The following is a 26587-nucleotide window of genomic DNA, read 5'->3' as shown; positions in this document are numbered from 1 at the left end:
TCGACACAGCCTGCGCGCAGCCTCACGGCTGGAAGTGCGGGGGCAGAGCCCTGGGTATATCCTGGCGGAAGCCGCGTGCCTAAAGGTCCCACAGCCTTGGGCACACGCAGGCCCTTGCTCCGGGGCTCTGCGTCGGTCTGTGCCTGTCAGGGGCAGGGGAGCCGCTGGATAAGCTGGTGCTTCTGCGCTGCTCACAGAGCACCCACGTCACTGGACGGTTCTAGGGAGACCCAGTGGGATGCCTGAGAAGGAGCCAGACTTGCCAGTGGGAACATGACTCGGTTAAGGGTTTGGCCTGGCCAGGTCATGCCCTCTCCTGCTGAAGGTAGTGTGGTTCTCGGTGTGTTCACGGTCATTGGGGTGCTGGATCTGTAAGGGCTCACTTTTAGGAAACCCCTCATGCCCTACAGCGTTCACTTCCAAGCCCCCCAGTCCAGGGCCTGCCGTGTGTTGGCGCCGTGTTTGCCCTGGGTGGCTGCCGCTCCTCCTGCTTTACTGCCCGGCACTTTCCGTTCAGCCCGCTGCTTCCTTGCAGCAGCCCTTGGAGGCAGGAGGCATCACGCCCGCACTTCACAGCAGAAGAGAGTCTGAGAGGGGCAGCCGGTGGCGTCGGGTGCCCTGCTCTGGGCGGCCAGCTGGGCTCCGGCCCGGGCAGACAGCACCAGCCGTCTCCCTGCCGTGGAATAGTTCACAGCATAGTGGATGGCACCGTCCTCTCCCCTAGGAATTTTAGGAAGGAAATTTTATTTATTGTCCCATTTAATTTCATTTGTTTGCTTGCATTTAGTTTTGAAAAGGTAGTTATTGTTCGAAATTCACTAGGGTACACGAGGAAAGTCTATCATTCTACGGAGTCCCTATAGCATCCGTGTCCCTTGCTAGACATAGCCAATGTGACCTTCTTTTTGGTGTAATTTTCCAGAAACTCTAAGCAAATACAGGAGATAAATATACCTGTATTATCTTGCTTAAAAGAAAAATATTCGCAGCAGTATGTTTTGTAGACTGTTCATGTCATCGCACGAGGAATTTCACTCTCTCTTTCGACACCGTAGTGTTTCTCTGTCTGGATGAACCGGCAGTGATTGATCCACAGGCTGACTGGGAAGCACAGACTTTATTCTGGTCATTTGCTCTCCCAGACGCTGCCGCAGTGATGAACCTCACTTACACGTACGTACACGTGTGTCTGCGACATCATTCCTACAAGGGGAATTCCTGACTCGGAGTTACATGTTAGAAGTTACTGTTTCAGACCCGATTATCGGGGTTAAAGCACGCTTTAAACAGAAAGACAGGAACTGTACGTGGGAAGGTAAGAGGATGGAGAAAAGGTAGGCCACGTAAGCCCAGTGGCTGTGCTGTGCTGTGCTGACGTCTGACGAAGTCGGTTTCATGGTGAGGGGTATTAGCAGACATAGAGCGGCGTTTCCTAACGATGACGGCCATCAGGAAGGCAGATGTGCATGCAGCACCGCTGTTGAGGCCTGTGAGACCACCCCCGGTTCAGTGACACATGGGGATGACTCACAGGATTCCACGCAGAATCAGTCTCACAGGAAAGAGTTACTACAGTGAAAGGACGCAGAGTAGGATCAGCCCTGGGAAAGGGATATGGGGGGATGGGGGCGGGATGGGCACGTGCTTCAGGGATCCTCTGCCAGGGGGACCCCACAAGACACATTCAGTTCCCCCAGCAGAGTTATGACAACACGTGTGAAATGTTCCCGCCAGGCAAGCTCATTAGAGACTCAGTGCCCATGGGGTTTTGAGGACTGCTCAGGAGACTGTTGTCTGCCTAGCATGTTCCCAAACTCCAGACTCCCAGCAAGAAAGCAGCTGGTGAGCACAAACCACTTTGTACAGTTTTGGCACAGGGTGCCATTTCAGTAGGGTGATGGAAAACTTCCTGAATGCTAAGCACAGTCTCCAGCCAAGGGACCGCCTCGTACACTGGCCTTTCGAAGCGTCATGGTTGGGCCAGCTGTGATTGCTCTTCTGCGCACAGCCCCCGGGAACACAGCTTCCAAACTCGGGAAGCAGAACTGTGTAGAGCAGAAGGGAGCTCCGTTCAGATTCACCATCGCATTGGAGACTTCCAGCCCTCCTCTCAGTGATTGATAGAACAAATAAACCGAAAAACCCATGAGGGTTTGGAAGATCTAAACACCGTCCACCACCTTGGCCCGACTGTCATCTCTAAAACACTATAAAAACACATAGAATGTACACGCTTTTCAGGTGCACGTGGAGCATTCCCCAAGACAGATTGTGCTGGGCCATAAAAGTAAGTGTCAGGGGGTTAAAAAAGATTGCAATTTATGAGTGTGTATATATGTGTATATGTATTTATATATGTACACTTATGTATTTATATATACATATGTATTCGTTTATTCGTATGGTATTAAATTAGAAATCAACCTAGATGCCCAGAAAATCCTCAAATAGCAGGAAATTAAATAACACACTACCAACTAATTCATGGGCCAAAGAAGACTTCAAAGAGAAGTTAGAAAATAATTTGAACTGAGTAATGGAGGAATGTACCAAAATTTATGAGATGCAAGTAATTTAGTTCTTAGAGGGAAACTTACAGCTTTATAAGACTGTAAGAGAAGAAAGGTATAAAATTAGGACCGCTGTGTCCTCCCTAAGAATCTACATGGAAAGAACAAGTTAAACCCAAAGAGAATAGAAGAAGGAAGTGTAGATTTCTGCCCATTTAGCAGAAATCAGTAAAGAAAGCGCAAATAATAGAGAAAATCAGCAAAACCAAAAGTTGATTCTTTGAAAAGATTAATAAGGTTGATTAACTTCTCTAAGACTGATCATGCAAACAGAGTGAGAAAACATGGGTTGCCAGTATTAGGAAGGAAAGAAGGAACAATCCTGTATATTCTACAGATGTTAAGAAGATAGTTGGGGAACATTATGAACAATTTGTGTGCCAACAAGTTCGATAACTTAGTTGAAATGGGGAAATTTTTTGAAAAGCACGGCTTACCAAAAGTGACACTAATAGAAATGGAAAAGAGAAAAAGTCCTGTGTTAATTAAAGAAATGGACTTCATAATTAAATAGCTTCCTACAAAGAAACTCCAGACTTAGATATCTGACTTCATTGTTGGGTTCTATGAAATATCAAAGGAAGAAATAATACGAATTTTAGGTAAACTCTTTCAGAAAATAGGAGGAGAGAATGCTTCCCAGCTCTTTTTTTGAGGCTGCCATAACCAATATCCAGATTGGGAAAGGACCTCACAGGAAAAGTACATACTGCTGTCCCTCGTGAATATTAATATAAAAATCCTTAAAATATTAGGACATCACATCTAGTGATAGACATAAAGGATAGCACCTCATGGTCAGGCGGGGTTTAACACAGGAGCCCAGAGTTTTACAGGGTTTGTAGCTGACTCTTGAACGACGTGGAAGTTAGGGGCACTGTCACTTATCCACGTGTAACTTTTGACTCCCCCCCCAAACTTAACAATAACAGCCTGCTGTTGACCAGAAGCCTTCTCGAGAACGTAAACGGCTGATGGACACGTGTTTTGTGTGCTATGTGTATTGTAGCCTGTGTTCTTACAGTAGAGTCAGCTAGAGGGAAGAAAATTCTATTAAGAGTATCGCAAGGAAGCGAAAACACATCTTCAGTCTTGTACTATGTTCATCAGAACCAGACCAAAACAAGCCACATGTCAGTGGACCTTCACAGTTCAAACCTGTGCTGTTCTAGGGTCAGCTGTACCTACAAGGACCAGTGAAAAGTTAACATTTAAAAGAAGACCAAGTAGGGAAAAAAAAAAAGACCAAGTAGGAAACATATGAAACAAGTGTAGTCTTACAAAATTGGTAGGATGTTAGTTATTTTGAGAATAGACAGCTTTAGATGATAGCAAACATCCCTGTGAAAGGAATTGGCTAAAAATATTACATGCTTTTGAACGCAGGACATTTTCTTAATAATTTTTTATGTCTTTTTGGCTGCCCCATTTCCCATTTTCACTGAGTTGAATCTTTGCCGTGAGTGTTGATCGCATTTCTTCACTTTGGAAAGTCTATTCCAGTCCAGTTTGGTGTTTCCTGGGGACCGTTGTATGGTTGGAGCTGTGTGGGGGACACGCATGACTGTCCCATATTCGGTCTTCCCACGGCAACAGAGACCATTTAGGAACTTACCTGAATAGAAATGGGTACAAAGTAGCGTCAAGATGGAGGGGTGGTTAGGGTCTGGAGATCTGGGAAGAAGTCTAGGTCAGTAAGAAAGTTTTGGAACTTAGCAGGTCCTGGCCGGTATTTACCTCTCTGAGAGCATAGTGAGAAGCAGGAGCAGGGGGAGGAGGAGGGGGCGTGGCCTGTGGAAGAGGAGGAGGGAGGGAGAGGGAGAGGGAGGGAGGAAGGAAGAGGGTAGGGTGGAGGGAGAGGGGGAGAAAGGGGAGGAGAGAAGAGGAGGAGGAAGAGGAGTGAAGACAATAGAGAAGAGGCAGGGAGGAGGAGGAGGGGGAGGGGAGAGGGAACAGGAGTAGGGAGGATGAGGGTTAGGGTAAGGGTGAGGGGAGAGGGAGGAGGGAGGGGGGAGGAAGGAAGGGGAGGAGGAGGGAGGGGGGAGGAAGGATGGGGAGGAGGAGGAGGTGGAGGAGGAGGAAGCTGGTAGAAGCATCCTAGGGAGGACCAGCAGAGAGGGGAGGCCTGGGACCAGGCCCCTTGACTGTGAGTACCCACATGGGCCAAGCCTGCTTCTGAGGATGGAGCCGGGAGAATATCCTGGGCTCTTGTCCTCCAGAGCTCAGAGATCTGGAGGAACCCTGGGGAAATGGAAAGCAGGATCAGAGGAAGGGAGGGGCTTCTAGGTGGCCAAGGAAGGCAGGGGAGGGAGCATGGGCTGGAGAGGGTCCTGAGAAGAGGTGCACTAGGAGGGGTTGGGCAGAGAGGCAGCTTGTGTGTGGGGAGGCCCCCGCAGCTCCATGAGTGAACCTGGGCCCTGAGGCCTCCTCCAGGCCTGTTGGCCGTCTTCCCTGCCTCCATACCCGACACCACCTCGCTCCCAGCAGCCCCAGACAGACGGCAGCCGACATCCTTCCCTAGGGACGTGGGACTCTCAGCACTAGACCCGGGCAAGGCCTGGGCACTCCAAAGTGCCTCTGTCCCTCCTGCTTCTGTCCCTCCCCTCCCCCATCCAGCCCATCAGCCGCCCTGCACCCCCCCACCTCCCTGGGCTGGCCGGAGGGGTGTACAGTGCCCACTCCCAGGACTTGGGAGAGGCCCCCGCTGACTTATGGGGCAATCCCGGCCCCTTCCTCTTCCCCTCCCAGTTGCTACAGTCACACTGGCCGGTGTGGGATTTTGTTTCTGTTCAGGGCCCGTGAGGGTAATAGGGAGAGAACAGCTCGTTACCATTCCCAGGAGGCCGGGGTATGTCAGGCCTCGTAGGGTCACGTGAGGTTGGTTGGGAGGCGGAGCAGCCGGGGAGACCGTGCCCGAGGGCATGGTGGGAGTCATCCCAGTGGCCCCTGGGAGTCTGAGAGCCAGGGAGGCCGATGGGAGTTTGGACTCGGGTTGGTTGTTTGCACATCGTAGATGTTCTGGAAGGCGAGTCGTTTCATCTGTCTAGGAATTCGCTGTCCGCATGTCTGCCGTGAGACTTCACTTCTCTGATTGGCTTGGGGAGGGCCAAGCACTCTAATGCATAACCCTACCAAGACCACAGGCCGTGGGAGAGAGGCGGTTCCCCCAAGGACAGCGACACCTGAAGATGGAGGCCCAGTGAGCCAGTTCGCGCAGGCTGGTGGGTCAGCGCAGGGGGCTGGCTCACGATGCGCAGACCCTTCAGGGCCCGTACCCTTTTGTCTCCTAGGGAGTCCTGGAGGTGCTTTCAGAGGTGGGCTGCCATCTGCGCGTGTCTCTCTTTGATGTCACCTACCGACACTTTTTCGGGAGGACATGGAAGACCACGGTGAGGCCGGTGGAGCCGCTGTCCAGGCAGCCGTCCAGGATCGTCTTTGAAGAGGTGGGCCATGGTGGCGGGCGGGCCGCTCTGGCCCAGAGCAGAGGTGCCGGGGATCCGACCTGGGGTCACGACAGACCCCAGAAATGCCACGGAGCCGCAGACGGGCCCTCGCCAAGCTTGTCCTAACACTGGGGCCCTGTGTCTCTGAACAAAACCGACATGGACGCCAGGAGTCCCGGCAGAGGAGAGCGCGTGGCTCTCTCGGAACAGGAGGAGCGCTTGGGGGTCTTCTCACCTTCAAGGGACCTTGGGGTTCTTGGAACAAAGTTAGGAAGTTATTGTTCTCAATTGGCGCCTTTTCCCCCTCACCCTCCGTGTCCCCCTACTTTCATTTTGGCTCCTTTCTTTGTCTTGAAGATGAGCAGTTGGAACTCAGAAGGAAGGTGACTTGCCCAGTGGCAGGTGGCAGAGCTGGCGCAAACCCGGCCTCTGTTTGCACCCCGGAGGCTGCGTTGGCGTTGCTAAGGCGGTTCGGTCAGCTTGGCTGTGTCCGGCTGCGCGCAGGTAGGGGTTTTCCGTCTCGCTTCAGCTGTACCAGATAGAAGCCTCTGTCCAGCCCTGGGGCTGGGTGCCCGGGCGGCTCTGGCATTGGTACTTGTGTGCAGGACATGGGTGGGGAGTTGACAGAGTCCTTGTGAGGTGTGGTAAGCTCTGGAAGAAGGCCGGTGCGCTGTTGTCCCTGGAGGAGAACAGGGAGACCTCCCGTGGGAAGGCGAAGAAGGGGGTCTCCCCTCATGGCGAACACCAAAACTGAGCCTGCAGGAGGAGGGGCTGGCCCTGTGCAGGCTGCAGTGGGGGCGCTGGGGGTGGGGGTGCCAGGGGCTGGGGTGTGGAGAGTGAGGGGCGCCGGGGGACTGGGGAGCCTAGCTCCCCTCCTGCTCAGCCTTGCCTGCCCTCACTCCTTGTCTTCTGCTGAGCTGGGTGTGGCGAGGGGGTGGTGGGTTAGTGAGGACCGCAGTGCTTGACGTTTCTGGAAGATTCTGCGCTCTTTGATCCTGGGGTTGCTGAAGCCGGAGCCTGTAGCAGGGCCAGCATGCAGAACCGAGTGACTGACTTGCTCTGGAAGCTGCCGGGGCCCAGGTGCTATGCCCCAGGCGGGCAGTAGAGGCCAGTGGCGCCCCAGGAATGCGCTGGGCCTGCCGCGCCCTTCAGCCGCGTCCTTTCAGCCCCGTACATTCTCTCATTTGCTTGACACTCGGAATACAGGGAAGTAGGTTTCTTTCCAGCTCAGTTTGTGAAAGACAATCCCGTGTGCGGCGTGTGCGTGCGTGCTTCTGCGCATGTCCGTACACACGGGCCATTCCCGTGGTGGCACTGACACACGGGAGGGCTGTGTCTCCTGCCCGTGCGCCCGTGGGACTGAGTACACGGTGCCCCGGGTGGAGGGGAGTCTGAAACTCCGTGAAGGTCTCTCTGTGGTTCTGTTGGTTGCCTGTGTTTTCTGGTTGGCGTGGGGAGATCTGAGTGGAGCTAGGCACGCTGCCAGTGGCAAGGGCCCATCTTGGGAATCACCGTGGCTCTCCAGTCCCAGTGTGGCTTAGTGACCCAAGCTTGTGTGCTTGGGGGTTTTTCCTGAGTCATCAGTGTCCTATGTAGCCCTGATTGCATTACTCGGCACACAATGTCGTGGAGAAAGATGGTGGAAAAGAAATCTTGCCTTGAACCTGCACTGGTGTTTCCACGAATGCTGAATTCCTCCCCCCTCGGCCTCAACCTCCCGGGCGCTCGTGTAGAGCCTCTCAGTGAGGGGACCAGGGTTCTGAGCTGCCCTTCCAGAGCGCCCTCGTGTAGAGGCATCCCCTTTCACTTTTGCTGAGATGGTTAATGATTTGTTCAACCTCTCGGAAAGCATCTTTAAAAAAAAAAAATCACTGGGGGGCCAAAGTGCCATGCAGTTTCTACATTTTCTTTCTGAGATGGATGTGATTCTCCTTTAAATTCTCCCCTTAACTAACTGCATTCAGGCTTCCCACCACAGTCTGGGTTTTCCTCCTCCTCCTTCTCTATGGGATGACTGGGCAGGAGCCCTGGAGCTTTCTCCCGCCCAGGACTCGCCTCAGTCCCGGGTGTTGCTAGAGGAGTAGGGCAGCCAGCCGTCCGAGCTCAAGAGATGGCTACCCGGGTTGCTTCTGCTTCCCTTAACCAGTGCCACAAGAACATTCTTGAATGTTCTCATTCGTCAGAGTAATGAGACCCATGTAATTCTCTCTTTAAAAGTGGATGCTGTCAAAGACAATCCGTGTAATCCCGAGGAGAGTCTGGATGCTCTTCTGAGTGACTTGATGAATCCCTGACTTCTCGAATGTGTGCCGCTTCTCTCCCCCCACAGCCTCTCACGGGTCCTCTCTGCTGGTGTACGGGACCATGGCAGGAGCGAAGGGCAGCCTCCTTCCCGGGGGTGCTGGCCATGGCGGGCCTCCCTCTGGGGAGGGGCCCTTCCTCTCCGGCTCCACAGAAAGCACCCCAGGGACTTGGAGTCAGAAGTGGGGGGACCACTCTCCAGGATGCTTCTCATATGAAGGTTTAACCACCTGCCGTGGGGGATGATGGAAAGCTTTGAATTTGCGAACTTGGGCTGTTTGTTTGCAGTTGTGTGTACTGTGAGGTGTCTGCGTTGCTTATTCTCTGAGAAAGCTAAGGACTGTCCTGCAGGCTGGCGTGGGGCTGGCCACAGGGTCGTAGGAGTCGATGGAGGAGGCCCCTCACTTATGCCCATGGGGGTCTAGGCCCATGACCCAAACTCTTGACTGATTCTCTCTGGGCGTGAGAGGTAGCGCTGTGTGCATCGCAAGGTTATGTGGGGGTAAATAACAGGTTCTTCGCGAACGGACACCAGTGAGCAGGGGGATCTGTTCGCACCCGTGATGGCCACGGCGCAGGCTCTGTCGCCAGAGCTGGAGTTGACGTTGTTACTGGGGGACGGGGCTTCTCCGCCTCCGCTCGCTGACATCCGGGGCCGGACCCATCTCCTGGTGGGTCTGGATCCCCGTGTGTTGTTTGCTGTGGGTGACGGTGGGCTCTGTCCTGGGGGAACGGAAGCTTCTGACTTTGGGACTAGAGACTTTGCGTGAATGTCCCAGCGTGGAGTTTCGGGTGGCCGAGCCCCCGTGCCTGGAGCGCTCAGCCTCGTGGTGGGACGTGCACAAGAGACGATCCGGGCCTCCAGCGGAGGCTGGGCCGGTGGGTCGGAGCCGCAGGAGGTGTTGGTAGGTTACCTGCCTTCCTGAAGACGCGCTGTTTTGGGTTTGTTTACAAAGAATCGTCTCTGTCTCCCCGGGCTGCCGCCCAGCCTTCTGCTTGGGACTGAAGGGGGCAGGTGGCGTGGCGTCACCGCTGGGGACGCGCGGCTGCAGCTTCTCCACGGAGGCACGTCCTCCGAGGCCCAATTTCAGTTCTGTCATGTGGGTGAGAAATGGGGGCCTGGCCCCGAGGCAAAATGGGCTCCGTGTTTTTGAAGATGAAGGCATTAAGACAGGAGCATTTCCATGATTTATTAATCTGTTTATCCTGTCAGGGAGGAAACCCGTCAAATGTCGGCGAGTGGGATGTGACTGGGGCGAATGAGGCCCCCCCTTCGGTCAAGAGAGGCCTCTTCTCGCAGGTGATGTGATGGGCTTGACTCAAACTTCCATCATGGGATTTCAGTTGATGCCCAGGGTTTTCCTCAAAGCTCGCGGCTCGGCGTTCATTAAATGTCCTCAGGCTGAAGGCCTGTTTGCCAGCGCTGCTCGGCCGAGTGCCCGTGATACGTGTGGCCGCGCCCATTGCCGGGCTGGAAGCGGGCTCGGCGCCGAGGCCCAGGTGAACCGGACTGGCCCGACTTTGCCCTCCTGGGGACAGTCCCCACCAGGGGTGACCAGGGGATTAAAGGTCATTAAAGACCAAAAATCAGCTGAGTACATTTGAAGAGCTAATTGGCTTTATTCTCGACGCATGAATCGGGCAGTGTCCTGTCTAGCAAATAGAAAGGAGCTCCGGGGAGCTGGACAAAGTGAAAGGCTTTTATAGACGGAATGGGGTGGGAAGAAGTTTCTAGCAAAGAGAAACTTTTTTTCAGGAAAGGTGACCTTCCTGTGGGGGTGAGACAAGCCACCCAGGGAGACTACTTCTGGGCTCTGATTCCAGATCTGTGGGCTGACGGCACGTGCCCGGGAGCAGTGGAAACGGCGCTCGGGTCCGGCATCCCTGGCTTTGCTGCCTGGGGCTTGGCACAGGTGGCTCTGGAGCCTGGTAGGTTTTTCCTAAGAGGCTGCAGAGCTGCCCTGGGCTCTCGCCTCTGGGAGGCTCTTACTTCCACATGCTTCTGGTTGGTCCTGAGCAGGGTTTGTGTTTTATACCTGCCTAATCTAGCCTTTACCTTTGCACTGTGAGCTTGAGGGTGGGTTCAGCACCTTGCTGTTCTCACACTGAAGGGTCCGTATGTTATGTTTGGAGAAGAGCACGTACCCTTCACGGTAGCACCCCTCAACCTTGGGTCAAGGCCAAGCTGCGGCATTTCCTGCGGTGACCCTCCTGGTTGAGGACGGGGTCTTTGTAGACAACAGCGGGCTCTGGCTTTGTTGTTCAGCCTAGGAATAGTTGTTTTTGGGGTAAACGGGAGAGAGAGGAAGGAGCCGTAGATTAAGCTTGGGACATCTGAAGCAGCTGGTCCCACGCACGGCCTCCAGGCAGAACAATTTCAAGGTGACCTCTAAGTGGGTGATGACTGAGGCTTTGCATCAGGGTTTAAGGTATTTGTTTCATTGCCAAGAGGAACGCAGTTGGGGTTCCTAACACGGAGGTGCCCAGGTATAAATACAAGAGGTGAGACATGGACAGACCCGACTCTACAGAGGGGCTTTCGAAAACAGTTCTTGAGTCTCGGAAATAGAAACATAATTCTCTTTTGGTCCAACCACCTGTCAGCTGTAAGTGGTCATTATTTCATCATTTTGCAATAAAAGATAATAGAATAACGATTTATATCTCATGGCTGATGTTTTAATGTGTCTCTCTGTTATCCTGGGCTGACAGTCTGTGATTACAGTGGACGTCTTCCTGGTGACACTGCGGTAATGACTCGTTAATGGGGGATTAGTCCACGTTTAAATCACGTCCTCCCAGGCCCAGCCTGGCCCAGCCTTACCGCTCCCTGCTTTGGGTGGGGGTGGGGGGGTAGTCTCTGTGCTCAGTGGGTGGCCTGGCACCCGTGCTTGTCCCCCTATGCGGGCGCGGTGCCGGGGACCCCTCCATGTCCAGAACCACAGCCCAGCGCCTCCGTCTAGGCTCGTTCTGCAAAACCTGGCAGCGCCCTGTCCCCATCTTCTATGGCCACTACGTCTGTTAGTCTAAATGAAAGCAGCCGCACGGGGCCTTGTGAGGTGGAAGGAAACGGCAGAGCAGAGAGAGTCGAGGTGCTTCCGGACCCCACACGCTCACAGGAGCCCGCAGTGCGTGAGGCTGGACGCTGGGGGTCTGACATGTTCCACCGCCCCCGGTGATGGGCAGGGCCGGGGCCCCGCGGGGGCTGTATGTGCCCCTGAGGGAGTGGGAACGTCACAGGCGGGAAGCCTTTTAAGAGCGACTTGAGCACCATCTGCTCGGCTTACAGCAAAAAAAAAAAAAAAAGGTCCTGTAAGAAGATGATGTCAAGGCGGTATTTTGTCATAAAAAGGAAAAAGGTGTTAGCTGGGCTCTGAACTGGGGGTGGTTACAGAGCGTCTGCGGAAATCGAAGGCTCCTGCCTGGCTGGGCGAGAGCTAGTTTAGCTGGTCCCACACGGCACGGGGTGAGAGCCCGCACTGGCGCGTCGAGCTGCAGCTTTGTGCGACGGGTGCTCTGTGAAGTTGTGCGCACGCATGTGCGTGTGTGTGTGCGTTGCATGTGGTGCACATGTGTGCTTGTGTGTGCGTCCGCACGTGTGCGTGCAGCGGTTGGGTCCTCGCCCGGCCGTGGGGTGGCGCGCAGAGAGCCTGCTGTCGGCATTTTCTGTCGGGGGGGAGGCTCCTGGAGCAGAAGCCAGTAGTCTGATGTTGGGGGCTCTGGAATGTTCTTGACTCCGAGGGAGCTCCTGCCACGCCCTGGAAGGGACGCAGGGTTCCACGCGGCCACACACTTGTGGCGTTTTCACGACGGCAGAGCGAGGGCACCTGTACCTTTCCTGTACTCTCCGTGCAGCTGGTGGACGGTGAGTCCGTCACCTGAGTTGTGGTTTCTGTTTTGCAGCCCGTGTACTTTCACACGTCCTTAAAGCACCCTAACGTGGTGGCCGTGGTCGAGGTGGTCACCGAAGGCCTGACGCGGGACGGCTCCCTCCAGGCGCTGTCGTGTGGGTTTGGAATTCTCCGGCTCTTCGGCAACAAGCTGGAATCCCCGGCCTCTACCTCCCAGGACACGCGGTACCCGCCTCGTTTCCTTCCTCCTTGGGGTTTTCCAGCATCGTTTGGGAGACGTAACTGCTCACCACGGGCCACGCCAGAAAGCGTCACGACTGGCAGCTTGTGGTGGGTCTGTTGCGAGCAGCGTGTACCGTGCGAGCCACTGTTGGCCGTTTCTGAGTGAGCCGGGGACTGTCCTGTAGGCCGGCGTGGGGCCGGCCCGGGCCCTGGCTGTGGGAGTCGATGGCGTCGGGCTCTCACTTACTGCCGTGGGGTTTTAGGGCCATGACCCGAACTCCTGAGTGATTCACTCTGGGCGTGAGAGAGAACGCTACGCATGTTGTAAGTGATGGAGGGACGATGTTAGGGTTCGAAGCCGACGGCCAAGAAGGAATTGTTGAGACATCTTTGGTGCGAAAAGGTGGTTTTATTAAAGCACTGGGACGGGACCATGGACGGAAAGAGCTGCCCCGGGGTCATGAGGAGTGGCCCATCATCTGCTCTGAAGTTGGGAGGGGGTCAGGGAGCGCCTGAGTCTCTAAGGAGTTGGGAAGCAAGGTTCCCAGGACCTCGAGGGGACTAGCTCTTGCTGGGGAAAGGTCACTTATTACCGTCTAATAAACCTGGTCCTGAGGCCCTTCAGGTGTTTGTTGGTGGGTCAGATGCTTGGGGATGATCGACAACAGATAAAGAAGTTTCTGAAGGAATTTTTCTACATTGAAGTAGACGTACAGCATCCCGGGGGTCGGGCGAAGATGCCTTTTTGCCCTCAGCAAAGTATTAACATCGAGGCAGCTGCGTCCCTAGAGGAAGGTCACTCTGCCTGTTTCGAGGACTTGTCGGTAGGCTGCAGGTAGTTAGTTTTCTTCTGCCTTTGTTTGCCACATCAGTGAGGTTACGTGGGCGCTAGATAATACGTTCTTCACGAACAGACACCCCATAAGCAGGGGCATCCGTTCAGCACCGGTGCCAGGCTCCGCTCAGGAGCTGGACACAGCAGGACGGAGAAGGCAGCATGTCACCCCGTCCGTGGGGGCTGAAGTGCTGGACGGGGCTTCGCAGCCTCGGCTCACTGACATGATAGGTTTCCCTGGAGTGGTGTTTCTGTCTGTCTGTGCGCTGGGGGTATGTGGCCAGGAGCGCGGGGGGCCGCGTCCTTCCTGTGCAGGAGGCGTGGTGCGGCGGTGGGGAAGGTCTGGCAGGTGCAGCGTGAGAAGCGTGGCTGAGGTTTGCGACGCCCGAGGCAGCGGGCTGACCTGCGCTCTGCGGGCTTGTTTTCCAGGCTGCGGCTGTACCATGGCTCCCCCCGCGCCCTCCTGCACCCGCTGCTCCAGGACCCCGTGGAACGTAAGATGTGCGGCCTGCCCGGCCTCCCCAGGGCTTCCCGACAGTTACCCGCTTTGAGTCCATCTCGCTCTTTCTCAGCAGGAACCTTTGTCAGCTCAGCTCCTCTATTTAGTGATTAGGGCAGAGGGTGTCACAGCTGGGGCCGTAACACGCTAGGCTGCAGGGAGGGTGTTGCTTCGTGCCGGTGGCCCCGGGAGAGGCGGCCCCAGAGCTGGCCGATGGGAGGGCTACCGGCCTCCTGGCCTCTGGGGCAGGGCCCTCGTCCACCAGAGGAAGCAGCTGCTGTGTGTCAGAGGCCACGCTGGCACGGAAACCTTTCACTGTGAGGCCCTTGGTTCTTTCCGGCTCGGCCAGGCTGTCCAGCTGTGCCCGACTGCGGAGGACTGTCCTGCAGGGATGCATCCTCCTCCTTGAGGGATGTGGGTGTGGAGGCGTCCAGTGGTTGGCGGTGGATCTGTTTGGGAGGGTGACTTTCTGTGTCTGAGCTGTCGCTTGGATTCTGTGATGGGAATTTTGAGCATGCCTAGTGGCCGGAGTTAAAAATCGAGCCAACCCCAGCCCTTCCACGGCCTGCTGAATTTGGTGAAAATTTCATGGCAGAGGGGGGAGTAGTCTGAAGCTTAATTTTACTGATGAAGATTGGCTCTTAGGTTATGTGTCAGTTGAGTCCAATCATCATCTTGCCAGCATTTCGTGTCCTGGAGCTCCCATAGGGTCAGGACTTTTTTTTTTTTAAATTTTAAATTTTATGTTAAATGGGCTTAACACCTGCTGTGGGGCTTGTGCTGTTCCCTCCGTCTCCCTGAGCGCTGTGTCTGGGCCTTCCTCAGCTGCTTCTTTGTCCAGGTTGCTCTCCCTCTTCCACTCCCCCTTGCTCTCTGTCCACTGTGTGCATCTGTCCTGGGCTTCTGTCCGCTCTCCCTTGTGCTACGGGTATCCGTGGGTTTGTGTCTTGCTCTCAGAGGCTCCCCCCAACCCAGGTCTAGTCCTGCTGCTGAGTGGGAAAGGGAGGCTGGCTGAGGCCCGGGGTGCCTTCTAGCCCCCCTTCTGATGACGGGGACCAGGACCTGGACTTCACCACATGGCGGGTGGGGGAGGTGAGCAGCAGAGATTTTGTTAAGTTGCATTAAAAGCAAATATCTGTGCCCCTGAGGTTCTAGCAGACAGTTACTAAGGACTGATTCTTTTTTGCTTTGTGGCTGAACTGACAGAGCAATTCCCCTTTCTCTGTCGAAAAATGCATTTCCGGCTTGCGGTGTTTCTTTCTTAGAGGTGCAGTTCATCATCTGGTTTGACCGAAATGGCCTTTGGTTCCAGCTGTCACATAGGTGTTTTCTCCCCCAGAGAACAAGCACGTGACCCTCATTGAGGGCTGCAGCCTCCAGTACGCGCTGAGGCCGCACCCGCTCCTGGAGCCTCTGTTCCATCTTCTTCCTGAGAACCTTCTGGTGTCTGGTCTGCAGCAGATACCTGGCCTCCTTCGAGTTCACGGAGAAAAGGGTAAGGGCTGCTTCGTCTCTCCAGCGGGTGAGTCTGTGCAAGCTGATGGTTAGACCTCGCCAGAGTCAGGCAGGCGCTGGTGTGCGGTGGGCTGGCCCGGGAGGGTGGTGGTGGGAGGGGCGAAGGGGGAGGAGGAGAGGGGAGTGGAAGGGAGCAGAGCAGGGCAGTGCCATCTCTCCTGCCATCCCTTCTGAGCAGGGTCTCGTATCCCTCGTCACTTCTGCCCTCGTCTTGGGGGTGCTTTTGTAAGTCAGATAGTTGGTGTCTGTATGACAAGGCCAGGATAACCACGTTGCTAGTTCTCACCCTTATTGGACCGTACCAGGGGCCTGATTATTATTATTATTAAGTTGCGGTGAAGTAGACGTAACGTGCACTGACTGTTTTAACCGTTCGTAGGTGTGCATTTCAGTGGCAGTAAGTACTTCTACCACTGGTACAACCGTCTCCACTATCCCCTTCCAGAACTTTCTCATGTCCCCAAACTGAAACGATAGCTCCCGCACCCTTCCCCCAGCCCCAGCCCCCGCGTCCCGCGTCCTGTCTCTGGGAACGCGCCTCCTCCAGGGTGCTGCTCAGTGCTGGCCCTTCGGCGACCGGCTTGCTGCGTTGGGCGTCGTGTCCTCACGGTCCGGCCTTGTTGGATCACGTTTGGGACTTTCCTTCCTTTTTAAGGCTGAATCACAGTCCATTGCGTGTTTCTCCGTCTCCCTGTCCACGGGCACTTGGGTCGTTCTGCCTGTGCTGTCGTCGTGGTGCTGCTGTGAGCGTGGGTGTGGGGCGGCATCGACGGGTGCGGAAACCGACGGGTGGGCCTTGCTGGTTCTTTTCAAAAACCAAAATCCACATGAGAGTCTCAGAGCTCTGTCTTGGTGTGTTTTAGGACTTCATTCTCCAGCGGTGGGTTAGGGACAACGCCTTCACCTTGAGATCACTGCAGAGGTGTGCTCTGCTCTCGGGCCTGCTGATGGGCCTTGACCTGGGCCTCAGGCCCCTTCTGGGCCCTTCCGGAGGCTTCTTGTCTGGCTGTCTGAGGAGTCCAGGAGAAGGGGCTGCATAGGTCCTTCCCCACTGGCTCTGCTGGAACCTCTCGTCTGGGGGGCTCCCTCCCTGTTCCATCCTGGGGGGAGCAGGATTGGGCGTGGGTCTGCCGAGTTTTCGCTTAGAACAGAAACACTCGAGACCCCAAAGAAAAGAGGTCGCTCGGCTCCGGTAGGGGAATGTTTTTAGTGAAGGGGTCCCTGCACATGGCTTGGTGTTCTGGTCCGTGCTGGGACGCAGACGGTGTTATCTGAGTTCGGGAATTTCCGGGATGGGCCTGTGCTGGTTGTCACCATCATGACGTCCTGTTTCTCCGTGTTCCTGAGTAGAGATGATGAGGCACGAGGAAGGATAAATTAACAGTGAACAGAAGCAGGTCCGAAGAGGGTCTGGGCTTCAGACCTGCCCTGGCTTACCAAGCTCCAGCAGCACACCCCCCACCCCAGCCCCCTCTGTCATTTGCCTGTGTTCTCTCACGGGGGAAGGAGGGTCAGGGGGACGGCATGCCGCCTGTTATTGCCGTTGCCGCTGAGAACAGTATGACAACCTGCGTCTGGTGCTGAGACCTCGGCCTCGTCAGCTGGGGGGCCTCTGAGTCCCGCCACACTGCACGCTGATGTCCGGAACCTAGTGTGCACCGGCTTTCAAGTCTGCTTACGACGACTCTCTGACTTGAGGTTCTGGGTGGGAGATTGTCTTTGGGGCCTGAGGTGTGTCCATCGCTCTGTGACTTGCCACCGGGGGTCCGCAGAGCTGCAGATAAAACCTGGAAGGGCCGCAGCTTCTATGTCACTATGGCAGGGGCAGAAGGGCAGCTCTGACCACCCACGTTGTTCTCAGTATCTCTGGGGAATCCAAGGCTCCAGCTATAGACGGGGGTGGGGGGGCGTGATTCCAGCACCTCCCGCTTGAAGGTCATGCCTTTGGAAGCAATGTGGTCACTGGGACGCTCACTGGATGCGGGCAGTGTCTGAGAGATTGCAGCACTGATGACAGCTCATGTTGTTGAAAAGCTGATGACCAGGGACCCTGGGTGTGGAGCCGCGACATGCTTGGGAGGGCCGCTGGGAACGCTGGCTCTTCTCGGGGAGAACAGACCGGATCGCAGCTTCTTACCACGTCCCCCGGTGACCATCTGAGAAAAGAAACCCATTTGCTCTGCCCTCCCCTGACGAGCAGGACGCCAGGCTGATCTGTAGCTCGCGGCGTGGATGCGGTTATTGTCTGTGCTGTAAATCCTGCCCAGTGTCTCTTGGGCTTTTGTGACTCACTCTTGGAAAAGGGTTTCTTTGCTGAGTCACATTTTATAGCCCTGAAAGTGCCAAGGCGGGGATCGGTGCCGGCTTCAGCGGTGGGACTCACTTGCAGTGTGCGGAGGGTCTGATTTTATTTTGGTGCCGTACGGGGGGGACACAGGTGTTTGTTCATTTGTAGAAGGCCACGATATAGGAGGGCTGAGTTGTTTTTAACCGAAATTTTTATCAGGGTCACTCTAGATTCTCATGTGTTTTTTTTTTAAAGATTTTATTTATTTATTTGACAGAGAGAGATCACAAGTAGGCAGAGAGGCAGGCAGAGAGAGAGAGAGAGAGGAGGAAGCAGGTTCCCTGCTGAGCAGAGAGCCCGATGCGGGACTCGATCCCAGGACCCTGAGATCATGACCTGAGCCGAAGGCAGCGGCTTAAACCACTGAGCCACCCAGGCGCCCCTCATGTGGTTTTAATAAATAATGCAGAGAGACTCTGGGTGTCCTTTGCCCAGTTTCCCCAAAATTGCAGCACAAGGTCACGGCCAGGATATGGACATCGGCACAGTCCTCAGCCTCCCCCGCATCTACCACTTAGACTCGTGTGTGAGGACTGACTTCTGAAGAGCTGTTTTCAACCCAGGAGTGACCGGAAATGACAGGTCCTAGCTGGGGCTGTTCTCGGGGCTCTTTGTCGCTCCCCAGGAGGAAGGGGGGCCTTTTCCCGCGAGCAGCTCTTAGAGGGAAGCTCTCCGAACCCGTCCAGATTAGCAGGTGCTGCCGACCCGCCACCTGTTCTGCAGCCGGGAAAGCCACGCAGCCTCCCTCTCCTGGTCTTCTCTTCCTTGCCTGGTTCTGAGCTTTCCGCAGGCTTCGGTTTGACAGGCCTGGACTGTGCGTCGGCCCCGGGTAAGTGCTCACGTGCTGCTGAAAGCCGCTCCTTGCAGGAAGAGCCCCATGCCTTGCTCAGAGCCAGGCTCCGCCGGGGCTCCTTGGGCTGCCCTCGGGGCCGCAGGTCTGCGTGCCAGTCACGTGCCCGGCGGCTGCTGCTGCCCCGGCCGCGGTGGGGGGAGGTCTGGGGAGGCGGGGACCAGGAAGACTTCTCTCGTTTGGGGCAAGGCTCAGAGCGCGCCTCCTGCGTCGGGGCAGGGCCAGAGCCTTGCGTAAAGTGTCCGAGTGTGTTGGGAGCTTAGTCATGAATGAAGCGGGAAGCCTGTTTTCTGGAACTGGACCTGAAGGCCAGAGGCCAGTGCCAGGACTGAACGGAGTCCCGAGGGAGGCTTCTGGTCGGGTGCTCAGGGGGCACAGGGGTCCTGCAGGGCTGCTAGTGCAGGAGGAGAGCGGAGGGCCTCACGCTCCCCCGAGCTGGCCGACACCATCCAGGCATCTGGAGCGGCCGGAACGCTTGGCCACAGCTGCCCGTCGTGGGCTTGGTGGGAGTGAGCCGTGGACTGGCAGCGTCTGGGAGTGGACGAGGCCTCCGGGGTGACCTGAACCGAAGCTCGGTCTTCCGGGCTCACATCCGCAGGCCGCCACCCATGGCTGTGGTACTTTGGGGGAGTCCCAGGAACTGTGGTGGCAGCGGCATGTGACCCACAGAGAGGCAGAGAAAGGCCGCTGTCCTCGCCACGTGCCCGTCCCGCATGCCCGTCCTCCTCACTCGGGGCCTTCGAGGTGTTTCTTCCCCGACCCCAGACTCACTTCGCTCTGAGCTCTGCCGAGACTTTGAACGCCTGCCCCAGTGATGTGCGTCTGCCGTCCTTCCTTCTTGGCTGCCTTCCGTCCTGCAGGCCTGCTCATGCCGACGTCGCCTGAAGCGGCCTCTGCCGTGGGTCCTCCTGCCTGGTGCGGGCGCCGGGTCCAGGCCTCGCTTCCTCACCTGCTAACCCAGAGCTCAGCCGAGCTGTCCGGAGAAGTGCTTTGTCGGAACTGTGCCCGCGCTCTGCCGCGTGGCGGCCTGCCCCGTTTGGCATCCCACATGGTCCTCCCGAGTCCCCTGGGGTGTCCTTGAGAATGCTGCTTCCCCACCCCGACCTGCTGATGCTCCTTCCAGCGGACGGCGTCCAAGCACCCTGCCGGCTGTGGGGCGCGTCTCCCAGGCTCTGGGGGCTGCTCGGGTCCTTGCCGGGATTCTCCTTCTGGATTGGTCTGTGTGAGCGCGGGTTGCCGGTAGGCAGGGGTGGGGGTGGCGTGGCAGGAGCAGAGCTGGTGTCCTCCTTGTGCGAGCTGCAGCTTTAACCTGATGACGGAATCTTGGCAGAAAGTCCTTCCTTCCAGTCTCACTGCCCAGGGAACCGCCCCAGAGCAAACCACTGCCCCGTATCCCTTCACGGGTTCTCCGATGCCTGGGCTCGTCCGTGGTTCATCTGTGGGTCCGGGTGCGCAGGCCCCCAGCCGGGGAGAGGGCGCAGCCTGGGGGTCTTGGCGGAGAGCTCACATCTTGATGGAACGAAGCAAGGGCGGACGTGTCCTCTCACCACTGCCATGAAGGGCAACAGGTATTTTAGAAACGCGGACGGCTCAGACGCCCGTCTGCTCCTGCCTGGGGAGCGGTCAGCCTCTCACTCTGTTGTCCCTCCTGCGACGCTGTTTGTCTGGTGAATCGAATACCCTTCCAGGAGAGCTGCGCCCCGGGAAGCTGCGGACCGTGTTAGGACTTTGTGGGGAGCTCATGGGGCACGTGGGGGTGTTTCTGAGCGCTTCCCTAGAGGACGGTACTCCAGGGGGTTCTTGCCTGCTCCACGCCTGTAACCCTGTTTTCTTAGTGGTGCGTGTGGGGATCCCCGAGGGAAGGGGTCCGCTTTCCTGTTGGGGCAGTGCTGTTTTCGGGGTTGCATTCCCGTCCACAAGCTGGGCAACAAACGTGGGATAGCTAGCCCTGGTCGCAGAGCGGGAGGGCCAGGAGTGCGCCCAGAGGTCGGCTCTGCTGAGGTTCCGTCAGTCCTGGTCCTGAAGGGTGGGTGGGGAGCGACCGGAGGGTGGGGGGCGTGTCAGATGGCGAAGCTGCCCCGCGGGGGGTGCGGGAGTGGTCAGGGGAGAGGCTCCACGTAAGATGGGGATGTTCTTGGGACCTGCCCCTGCAGATGCATCTGGGGGGAAAGGAATGGGCTGGGGCAACTCAGTGCTGAGAACTTAGGACGTGCCGAGCCCTGGGACCTGCTGTTCTTTCTTCGGGGGTTCTGTCCCCTGCCGCGGCGGCTCGGGAGACCCGCTCCGTCTCCTGAGGGAGAGCCCGTCTCCAGCGCCTGCGCGGTTCACCAGACCTGGCCTGGGGAAGGCCGGCCGGATGCCACCCTGGCCCTGCCTCCCGGACCTCTCAGGATCTGAAATTTCTCCCCAGCCCAGATGTGGCTCATCAGTCTGGCCTCCTGGGGGGAGAGTGATCGTCCCTTGTCCCTGTCCAGTTCGGCGCGTGGGACTCGCTTCTCACCTCTCTGGAGACCAGGGTTTTGACTCCTTTTGTTGTTGCTGATGGCTGTGGGCCTGGGGGCCACCTTGTCATGGGGGTGGGCTGTGCAGAGCCTGCTTCCTGCCTGGCGAAGGCCTCTGCTAGAAGCAGGGGGCTCTGCCACCTTCTGGACCCCCGGATCTTGCTCTCACCCCTGCACCGTCCCCTTGAGCTGTGAAGCCAGGAGGATTCCTCCCCAAGGGAAATCAGTCTGGGAAGTGGCCTTTGCCCACCAATATTTTAGTTTTTGTACATGGGTGGGTTCCCTGTGGGATGGGCTGTGGTCCCAGCACACGTGCAAGCATGTCTGTCTCTGCTGCCGCCCTGTCTGTGTAAGGGCTGCCACTGGCCAGCCCCCCGGGTCCTGCCTGAGTCCACGGCTCCCAGCGTGGCCCGTCCTCGCTACTCGTGGGTTCTGAATCTGCAAATCTGCTCACTCCCTGAAGTCCTCACCATGCTTTCCTGCTCATTCGTGGACATGTGCTTAGTGGCTTAAAAATCTGAGTCTTCCTCACGCTCGTTTCTGTGGGTGAGGTGGCTTCGGGCCCATCACTTTGCACGTCCAAGCCCCGGTTCTCTTTTGTGAAATTAGGAGGATAGAATGTATAGGGATGTGCTGTGTTGAGATTTAGGATGTCTGGTGAGATGCGTGTGTCTGTGTGTGCCTTTCCGTGGGAGCCATGACGTGTTCCCGGCTGCTGTAGGGAGCACGCGTGGATGCTGTTAGCTCTGTCTGTGTAGCCCCGTCCTGGCCTCTACAGCTGAGGACGCTGAGGTTTAGAAACTGGGATTGACCCCCGGGCCCTGGCCGCAGAGTGCATGTGACTGCTGTGCTGTCCTCCCTTGTTTCAGGACACGCGGTTCCCTCCGCCTGCCGGGGAAGGTGGACTCGGCCCTCCCCAGCAGGCGCTCGTGTCTGCCGGCCTGTCCTCTTCCTGCAGACGGACCCTGGTTTGGAGACAGTCCCCGCTCCTTCCTTCCCTTTGCCCTGAGGGCTCTGGTCACCCTATCTTGTCCTTGCTGAAGCCCCATGAGCTGTGTGGCCCCTGGGCCCGACGGTGGGGGACCTGGTACGGGGCAGGTGGTCCTGCTGCTGCGGCCTGTGGCTCCTCGGAGCCCTGGTGCAGGGGATGCGCCCGGCGGGGGACGCGCGCTGCCTTAGCTCCTCCCTCTTGCCTCTTCTGTCCTCCTCCTCCGATGAAGGTCTTAATTCAGGCCGGGCCTCAGACACTTGATGGACCACTTCCTGCAAGGTTGGACTTCATTGTTCTTGCTCTTTAACGAGCAATTGTGGTTACGTAGACCTTTTACACTGCACCCCTGGGGGGCACGAAGGGCATTCCCGGGGCTGTACAGCCGCCACCACTGTCCACCGCCAGAACCTCTCGTCTTGCAAAGCGCCTGGGAAACTTGCCGCCCGTCCTGCGCCCAACCCCTGGTGCCCGCCCGTCCACTCTCTGTCTCTGATTTTACTACTTTAAGTGCTTCCTGTGAGCAGAATCGTCCAGCATTTGCCCTTTATGTGACTGTCTCATGTCCTCAAGGCCCATCCAAGTGTCCGAAGTGCCATCCTTTAGAAGGCTGACATCGTGTGTGTGGATCGACCACATTTGTTCTCCTCCGTTCATCTCCTGATGGACGTTTGGGTGGTTTTTACCTTTCAGCCGTGGTGAGTAACTGTGCCTGCCCTGTGTGCCGGCAGGCTCTGACTCTCGGCGGAGCTGCTTAAACACTTTTTAAATTTAGGAAGGAAGCACGTGCGTATTTCTGAACTACGCAGAATCCAGTGTCTGTTTGTGATGGGGAAGGTGTGGGAAGCCATAAAGAAGGAAATTAAGTCATCTGTGATTACTTCCCGTACGTGTCCATGCGCACCTGTAAATGCGTAGGTTCTCAGGTATAACTGGCATTAGGGGATCTCATGATGGTGTTAGGTGTATTGTTTTCACCTACAGTAGTGTGATTGTTTTTCAGTTGATAAATAATCTTCGACAATGTGAGTTTCCTTCTCATTTTTAAATCTTTTTTTTTTTTTTTTAAGATTTTATTTATTTATTTGACAGAGAGAGATCACAAGTAGGCAGAGAGGCAGGCAGAGAGAGGAGGAAGCAGGCTCCCTGCTGAGCAGAGAGCTCGATGCGGGACTCGATCCCAGGACCCTGAGATCATGACCTGAGCCGAAGGCAGCGGCTTAACCCACTGAGCCACCCAGGCGCCCTCCTTCTCATTTTATATGGAGGCACAGTCATTGGCTCAGCATTTCCCTACTGGTGAGCATTTGGTTGTTTCTTACTTTTTTTCTGTTATAAATAACATTTAGTGGGTGTTCTTGCATGCAGTGCTTTGCCTCTGCATTTGATTAATTTTGCTGAACAGGTTCAGAAAGTGGAATTAGTGGGGCAGAAGGCGGCAGTGGATAGTTTTACAGGTCTTGGTGCCTGCGGAGGCAAAGCCGGGATCGCCTCGGCTACAGGTTTACCGCCGGCAGGACGGCCAAGGGCTCTCATCGTTGTTCGCTCTGCGCAGAGTCTCAGGACAGTTGTTTCCTTTCTCTGACTTTGGAATCTGCTCTTAAAATCCAAGACTTTGCACCTTCCTTCTTATGGGTAAAGCTTGGGAAGAGACAGAGGGCAGCAGAGCAGTGACGGGCACAGGAGGGCAGAGCCCGGGTTGCGTGCTCGTGGGGGGGCGGTCAGCTTGGCCTTTATCCTGCCGTGGCGCCTGAGCCAGCAGGGGGGAGCTCAGTGCAGACCTGACCACGCCCCTCACTGCGGAGTGTTGGTGCGCCTGCTCTGGGCTGGGCACCGAGCCGTGTGCTGGGAGCCACCGTCCCCTTCTGTCCTCACGGAGCTCCCAGTCAGGGCTGCATCCCCTCCCCACCCCGGACGGGGACTCTTCTCTTGTGGTGTCAGCCCAGACGGTGTTTTTGCTTGTTGGCTTAATGCGCTCATGAGTATTGCTGCATGTTTCCAAATGGTTCAAGGTAAATGTACAAAAATAAGAAATGTCATCGTTGGCTCTGTTCTTGCTAGAGAGGAAGGCAGTGGTTAAGGGAAACCGAGCTGATAGGAACAGATGTTACCCTGCATTCTCTAATCTGTGTTCTTTGGATTGCTGAATTATAAAATGTGTTCCTGGAGGAGGGTGGGGGAGGGAATCGGGCTGTAAATGAAATCTGGGCTTGTTTAATCCGCTTGGCGTCTCGATGTGAACAGAGGTGGGTTCTGATTCAGTGTTCGGTCTGAGTGCTGTGCCTGTGGTCTGTTCTCTGCCTGGGCCTCGGTGGGTGAGAGCCCCTGGATGCTTCTGGTGGTCCTGTCTCCACAGACACGCTCCATGAGCCCCATCGTTGTTTCAGGGGATGCCCTCCGAAAGCCTCGCCTTCAGAAGTCCGTCACGTGGTACTTGGACGATTTATTCTTCACGCTGTACCCTTCCTTGGAGAAGTTTGAGGAAGAGCTTCTGGAACTCCTCATCAGTGATTACTTCCGGGAGGTACTGTTTCACATGGTGGAGCTTCCCTGAGCTGTGGAGATGCAGGGGGGCCAGAGGTGGGGAAGCTGCCAGCCTTAGATGCCACCAGGCTGGGCTCCTGTGTGCTCCCGCCTTCGGTGGCTCGTGAGGGACACCTAGCCTGTTGTATTAGCCTTGGTGGGATGAAGGTGCTGTTATCCTGAGACCCTAACATTAGTTTCATTATATAGTAAAGCAGCCTTCACTTAAAAGTATATTAAATCACCAAATGAGCATAAGGAAACCAGTAAAATAATCTTCATTTACAAAAAGCATTAGCAAGATATTTGGCTGACCCCAAGGACAGGACTAGAGGGCTTAGTCATTTTATCCTAGCAGACCCGCTTTCCGTGGCAGGGGTCCCCGTCTCAGGGTCCAGTTCTGCCTGCCTACGTGACACATTGCCATAAACTCTTGGCAGTCACGGGCCACAGCTTGTCCCCACTTGGCCTTGGGACTGGTAGCTCGCTTTCCTGTGTGTTCTGTGTCCAGACCCTTGAGTGGCTCCCCTCAGGCTTCAGGTGTTGGTGCAAACCTGACCGCCCTGACAGGCCACCTGAGTGTGTGGCTAAGGCCACAGCCCCTTTCTCCAGCAGGCTCTGTCCAGGTGTTCCCCTGCTTCCTTTCTCCGGTGCTTGGCTGTCCCCGAGAGCACCTGCTTTCCTTACCTGGTCGTTGCTCTGTCATCCGTCTGTCTGTGGAGTATCTGTACCGGCAGCACAGGGTCATGGCTGGGTTCACCGCTGCACCCGAATGAAGTGCACCAGCGTCGGCCCATCGCAGGTCTTTTGCGCTTCTTGGTGGGGACAGTGAGCGGCTGTGTCAGCAGGAGCCCGTCCTAGCAGTGTGTGAGGTGAGCAGGGTCTTAGTGACACACGTGCACGCACGCTCATAGGTACACATGCACACATGCACGCACCCGCCATGTGGCCGCACGCTCATAGGTACACATGGACACACATGCACGCACACACACGCATGCTCACAGGTACGCACGCGCACACATGCACGCACACACACGCATGCTCACAGGTACGCACGCGCACACATGCACGCACACACACGCATGCTACGCACACACACGCATGCTCACAGGTACGCACGCGCACACATGCACGCACACACACGCATGCTCACAGGTACGCACGCGCACACATGCACGCACACGCACGCATGCTCACAGGTACGCACACACACACGCATGCTACGCACGCACACACACGCATGCTCACAGGTACGCACGCGCACACATGCACGCACACACGCGTGCTCACAGGTACGCACGCGCACACATGCACGCACACACACGCATGCTCACAGGTACGCACGCGCACACGTGCACGCACACTCATAGGTACACGTGCACACATGTGCATGCACACACACATGCTCACAGGTACGCACGCGCACACATGCACGCACACACACACATGCTCACAGGTATGCACGCGCACACATGCACGCACACTCATAGGTGCACACATGCACACACACACGCGTGCAGTACGCTCATAGGCACACACATGCACACGTGCACTCCTCGATGAGACGGGCTGGTTTTGCTCTCTGCGCATTCCTGCCCAGGTAGCCGTACGAGGGCTCGTGCGAAACAGTACAGAGCAGGGGCTGGCGGAGTGCTGTCCCGCTGTGGCCCCCGCCCTGCCCTTCCTGCTGGGTGCAGACTGAGTGAGGGAGGAGGTGGTTTATGGTTAGCGTTGTTGAATTTTACGTTTTCCCATAAAAGTCGCTTTACTGTGTGTCTTTACTACTTTGTATTGAGTTCCCATCCAGCCAGCAGCGACCCGCCTGCTCTGTCACTTCATTTTCGTTATCCCGAGACGAACAGGCATTTGGTCTGTTCAGCGTGATTAAGGAGCAGTGAAGAAAACTTGAAGATTCAGGCATCGTTTTGCCACGATCACATAATTTAATATGCAGTAGTCGCCTGGAGGACTGTCCTTGCTCATTTGTTAAAGTGCCTGTACATTTTTTTCTTAAGATGAAACACTTTAATATCCAGTGATCACTTTGGGGCAGATTCTGTGTTTATTGGTTTATGACTTACTGCGTCCATACGCTCCCTCTTCCTGCTGCCCCTTCGGCCCTGAGCTTCCTCCGGAGTC

General features: G+C 56.2%; 1 protein-coding gene across 1 annotated transcript in view; it reads left to right on the top strand.

Moving 5' to 3' along the window:
* The window catches only part of NPHP4 (nephrocystin 4), a 105713-nt gene that overhangs the window by 7060 nt on the left and 72066 nt on the right, over window positions 1-26587 (top strand). Inside the window, exons 5-10 of the mRNA XM_044237000.1 lie at window positions 5861-6013; window positions 9528-9614; window positions 12218-12390; window positions 13652-13716; window positions 15061-15216; window positions 24310-24446. Coding sequence (XP_044092935.1) covers window positions 5861-6013; window positions 9528-9614; window positions 12218-12390; window positions 13652-13716; window positions 15061-15216; window positions 24310-24446 — 771 coding nt within the window. The remainder of the gene's footprint in view (window positions 1-5860; window positions 6014-9527; window positions 9615-12217; window positions 12391-13651; window positions 13717-15060; window positions 15217-24309; window positions 24447-26587) is intronic.

This window comes from Neovison vison, chromosome 2 (genome assembly GCF_020171115.1).
Source record: "Neovison vison isolate M4711 chromosome 2, ASM_NN_V1, whole genome shotgun sequence".
Lineage (NCBI taxonomy): Eukaryota > Metazoa > Chordata > Mammalia > Carnivora > Mustelidae > Neogale > Neogale vison.
This window is presented reverse-complemented; position numbering and strand designations above follow the sequence as displayed.